General features: G+C 31.0%; 1 protein-coding gene across 1 annotated transcript in view; it reads left to right on the forward strand.

Moving 5' to 3' along the window:
• NOVA1 (NOVA alternative splicing regulator 1) overlaps window positions 1–5014 on the forward strand; it is a 132746-nt gene extending 127732 nt beyond the window's left edge. Inside the window, exon 5 of the mRNA XM_072337584.1 lies at window positions 4836–5014. Coding sequence (XP_072193685.1) covers window positions 4836–4871 — 36 coding nt within the window. The 3' untranslated portion in view covers window positions 4872–5014. The remainder of the gene's footprint in view (window positions 1–4835) is intronic.
• Window positions 5015–5488: the final 474 nt, after the last annotated feature.

Here is a 5488-nt window from a genome sequence, read left to right on the forward strand (position 1 = left end):
TGTCACCCTCCCCCCAAACAGTTTTAAAGTATCTATTTCTGTGGAAGTCATTTTTCTCATTGAATGATCAGAAACAAAGATAAATTCTAACCTTTAACGGCTCATTCCGACTCATTGCTTACAGTAGATCTAAGCTCTTTTTTCTGCTTATTCGACTCCTTCCAGCTTCCCATCACATCTGTAACAAAGTTTTAAAATGATATTGCCACACTGCCATGCACAAGCCTACCTGCACAGTAGAGATAGATTATTCCATCACATTCAGATGGTTAACAGAAGTTAGCACGTCCTGTATTTATATATATATATTTATATCGCTTTCTAAGAAAGTGCATATTAATGTTTACTTTAAAGAATGTGTAAATGGTGCTATCAAGAAATCTGATCAATTTTATCCCAGTCTTTTTGTGTACCACTTCGAATGTATGAGATTTATTTTTCTACTGGAAAATAATAATAATAATAATAAACAGTCTGAAAGCACTACAATTGGTAGATTTTAGTAATTTTACAGTGAATTAAATCCCTATGTCATAGTATCCTTGAAAATTTTAATGATGGGTCATGCAAATTACGATATGCTTATCGACAGTTCTCACTCACGTTCCTGTCTGCACATTCTCCTGTCCATCATTTTCACTAGAGATGAGTTGTCTACACAATCCAAATTTTAAATGTTCTGATGTCGATATGGAAAAAGGGGTTTAGTGCTGTTGTTTACAAGAGATTCAGAAACTTGGGCTGATTTATTCTCTAAGCGGTAGAGACCCAAAGAGATCTAAATGTCTCTTAAATCCAAGGCTAACATGAATTAGCACATCATGATCTGGTGCAATGCAGTCCTGGTACAAGTAACATGCTACATCCTTACTAAAAATGTTTGAAAAGTTTTTACTGAACAGGAGAAAAATGCAATCTAATTATATAAGTAAGTTGCTTCTATAAGTTTGCTTCTTTTTTTCCTTAAACATTTTGTAGAACATAATTGGTACAAAGATACGTTGATGGCTTTTGTTCAGAGGGTAAGTACTGTGCTGCTCTAATTTGTTCTTAGCAGATATGTGTATATATATATACACATATATTATTATCCAGCACATTTTGTTTGTAACTGTATTCCTATCTCATTCTCTTAAAATTGTTCTTCAATATTGTAGGCTAATTTTAAATGAATTTATTATTCTAAAAGAATGATAATTTTTATATGCAAATTAATACAATAACATCTATAATATATAAGCAGAAAGATATACAGAGAGGTGTAAAGACACTGCTGTATGTAAGTGAAATTTTTTATTCTGTGATTAATTCGAAACATAATTTCAGCTTCATCTTGCAAATGTTATTTAAAGTGAAAGTTTTGACTATTTTGTTTACACTATTTTTTAGAGGGTCATTTAAAATGTGTAGATTTAAATTTTAAAAGTTTTATGGAATTATAGCAGTTGAGCAGTTGTTTCCAGATTGCTTGGGCACAGAAGCTAGAATTCCCATTATCATATTAATCGTAAAGAATTGAGACTAAAAATCCATTTTATTTATTCTCATTATTGAATAAACATCTCTGTAGTGATGTCTATTTGTACTTGTTTCTCTAATAAAAATGCAACTGTAGCTCTCAAAACAAATTAGTTTTAATTATTTAAATGATATGAATTTGTCAGACATAATCTAACACCTGTTTTGCGTTTCATTCTGTGAAAGAAATGTTTTGTGAAAACTAATAGAGGATGATAGTGGGAAATAACAATAACAAAGGTAGGTCTACATGTTTATTACAATTATCAATTTAAGGGAAAAAAAAAAAAAAAAAAAAAAAAAAAAAAAAAAAAAAGCAAGTGTGAATGGATTACAATCTGTCAGGATGAAGAAGTAGTCCATAGTCCATTTCATTGCTGTGCAAGGTCGCAAGAGAGAAAAAAGCAAAATAGAAAAATGCTCCTATGCTGGTTCAATGCAACTCACTCATCCTATGCTCAACTTTGAGAGCTGGTAAAAGTGACTTACTGTGTATCACTTTATCATATGAAGACAATGCTAGCGTTACAAAGCAATGATTGTTGTGGCTTTTGGGATTCTGCCTCTCTTCTAGTATGTGTGAAAGAAACCTCATCAGGCAAAGGAAATGACAAATCTGAGTTTCCTGCATTCTATTTGTTTTAGTAACTTCACTTCTGGAGATCTACCTGACCATGCATGAAGAGTACTCAAAATGTTAGGAAGGTATAATGGGATATAAAAAACAGTTGTTAGCTAATTCTAATAAAATAGGAAATAGGGACTTGGGTTTTTTTTCTTCCACAGAATACTATAATCATATTGGTTGTTTATGTTCTGTGTTACATTTTCTTTTAAAATACCACTATTTAAAATTCTGAATGTCTTAACACACTATCCTAAATTAAGCTAAGGAAGGAAATTAAGAATGTAATCCAATTGGCTGGTGTTGCTGGCTTTATACAGCACTTGAAACATTGGTAATTTGTATTATTTTCTGTATATTAAAACATATTTTATTAACTTTGTGGTGTATTAACTGATTTATTTTTGGTAAAGGAAATGTGCTAAGCAGATAGTCACTGTTCTAAATCAACAAGGTAATTTTAGAATACTATGAAGCTGTTCAAACCTACTACTGTGTAGTTTGGTTGCAAGGTTAATCATCTTTATTGTCTGTTCTTGAGGTGTCTCTCCCTCTGTGCAACGTATCTCCAGCAGTAAGGCTTATCATGAGAACTTACTTATAATGCTCCAAGGATATTATTATGTGACCATAGTTAGTACTGTGCCCTGTACATCAATAATGTGGTTCAGGCTTTCAGAGCTCTCTTTAAAGAAAAGAAAGAAAGAAAAGTGCATTTTCTCAAAGTGCTTCTATGATTATATTTTATATAAATAATATTTCTAATTCAAAAAGCTTATTCTCCTATTTTTTGCATATCTTCCTCCATTCAAAAACTCTTTATTCTCATTAAATACTTACTGTTAATTAGACAGTAGATCGAGTGCAAGAAAGGTACTGTGGGAGTAATAGTATTTTTTTAATGGCAGTGGAATGCAAGTTAAATCTGATTGTTGAAATAAAATAATTTTTCTAATGTTTTAAAGAATCAGAGTATGTGATTTCAAGAAAATCTGGTTTTGCTTTACTTCTCGTTTTTACAATAATTTTCATAAATATATGACTTGAAATTTTATAAACTGCTGCATAAATTAACAGGAAAAAAAAGCTTAAGCAAAAACAGGTGGCTGTTTTCAAAACTACTGAGGAAGACACTTCACTGTTCTGGTGTTGACAACAGGACTGATAACTGCTTTAAGCCTTCAAAACAATTTATTTTCTGACTACAAGTTCAGGAAAAAAATAATCTTTCTTGAAAGGAAATCAGTATTTATTTATATATTATAATGGAAATTTTATTTTCATCTTAAGTAGGCTACTCTAAAAATGTACACATACCTTACAATCTAGTAACTAATATACCATCTGGCTACATACATTTATGCAAGCATTATAATTAATGATGTGACATTAATTTCTGCAATGGTTTTCAAAAATCCTATATGTTAGTAAAAGTGTGAGGATGATAGTCAATAAAGCACATCAGGATAATTAAGTTTTTAAAAGTATCTTTGAGATAACGTCCTACTATATCTATTTTCTTAATTCTTAACAATGTTTCCCTAAAGAGATAAAGTTCTTTGCTGCTTAACACACTCATAAGTAAAAAACAAACCAACCACACACACACACATACAAAAAAAAAAAAGAAAAAAACCCCAACAAAACAAACAAAACAAAAACCATGAAGATGACAAGAACAACAAAAACCACACTTTTAAACCAATAAATGAATACTGAGCAGCAAACATTCCTCTACAGTTAATTGCATTTTTTTGTCTTCTGAATGCTCACTTGGCAATATGTTATGTTCCAGACTTTTATGAAGCCCAATGGATTTTCACAGTGATTTTACCTGGCACAGCATACTACTCCTCTTTCAGCACCTAAATAATGTAAATCTTATCACGGAAATAATCTAATTTCTTCTCTGCATGCTGTTTTTAAATCTAGATTCAAAGTGTGAGTATTATTTAAGTTAAAAGAGGAAAATGGAAGCAAAACCTCCATATTTGAGATTTTTTTTTTTTAATGGCAGTTGATAGAAACATCTGTGATATTGTTTACTATCCTCAGTGTCTCTTTATGTAAATGTTTTTAGTTTTACAATTTGTAAGCCAGCATAGCTAGAAATGCTAAATAATCTGCATCCAATCTGTATAAAATGATTGAATGTGCAGTTTTCCCTCATTTGAACAGAAACAGTTAGTTTTCTAACTGTGTTTCTTTTCACACAACATAGCTGCACATCTGAAGTTACAGACTGTGAGATGTGGAGGATAAGAATAAAGAAGCAATAACTGTGTTTTTATAAAAGCCAGAAAGCTTAAAAAATATTTCATAGAGACGTGATTACAAAAAGGAGAAGCCATTTTACATGTTATCATTATGTTTCAAAAAAAAAAAAAAAATGGTATTTTCACTGAATTCTTACTTAGATCCTATCAGTAAATCTACCCTATCAAGCCTCAGAGAAATTTATTCTGCTAATATATATATATATATTCGAAGTTTCTTCTTTTTTTTTTTTTTTCTTTTTTTTTTTTTTTTTTTTTTTTTTTTTTTTCCGTCTTTCAATCACTGGTCACCCCTCATGTTACCGTGGAAAGGGGAAAGTTCATAAAGGAGGTGGTTCCTCTTCAGACTGCATTGCTTTCTGGGAGGTAATTTGATTGTGTGTCACTAATGTGTTAATTTTTTATCATTATTGTAGGTCATCAGGACAAGCAATGGAGAGACATCACTGTGAATAATTTTAAGTCAAAAATTGGATTAATGTTTTGCTGCCAACATCAACAGGAGTACTAGGGTTCATAGCATCCATGGTTTCAGTTCAGGTGTCTGCTCTTTTGCTGGAAGTGTCTGACTACATTTCATTCAAGCAGAACTAAGGAGAAACACTAAGTCCGATTTTAACTGAAGATCCTTTTTTTTTTTTTTTTAAATATAAATACTTAAAAACATAATAAAACAAAAATCTCCTATTCATGGGTTTAATCAAATCACTAATGGATATAAGAAAGGACATAGTACTGATTCAGCAGTCCAAATTTGAACAAAGGTGGGCAACTGAAATAATTAATTCTGGCCTAGGTAAGCTATTATAAGTAGAAGAGATAACAGGAATATTTGTGGTGAGTCTGAATTCTATTTCCTAGAGGAGAAGAGGGGGAGAAAAAATAAGTCCAAGGGAGCTAAGTCTATAAACTCCTCAGCTTTCACTTAATTTGACTTCTAGTCTTAATGAACAGAAATTTTGAAAAAGTTTGCTTTGTTAGAAATTTTCTGTCCAGCTCACTTGAAATAATAATGTTCTTTCTACAGAAATATTCTGAAATTAAATAGAATTGGTTTGGGTAAGTTAAC

This window comes from Excalfactoria chinensis, chromosome 5 (genome assembly GCF_039878825.1).
Source record: "Excalfactoria chinensis isolate bCotChi1 chromosome 5, bCotChi1.hap2, whole genome shotgun sequence".
Lineage (NCBI taxonomy): Eukaryota > Metazoa > Chordata > Aves > Galliformes > Phasianidae > Excalfactoria > Excalfactoria chinensis.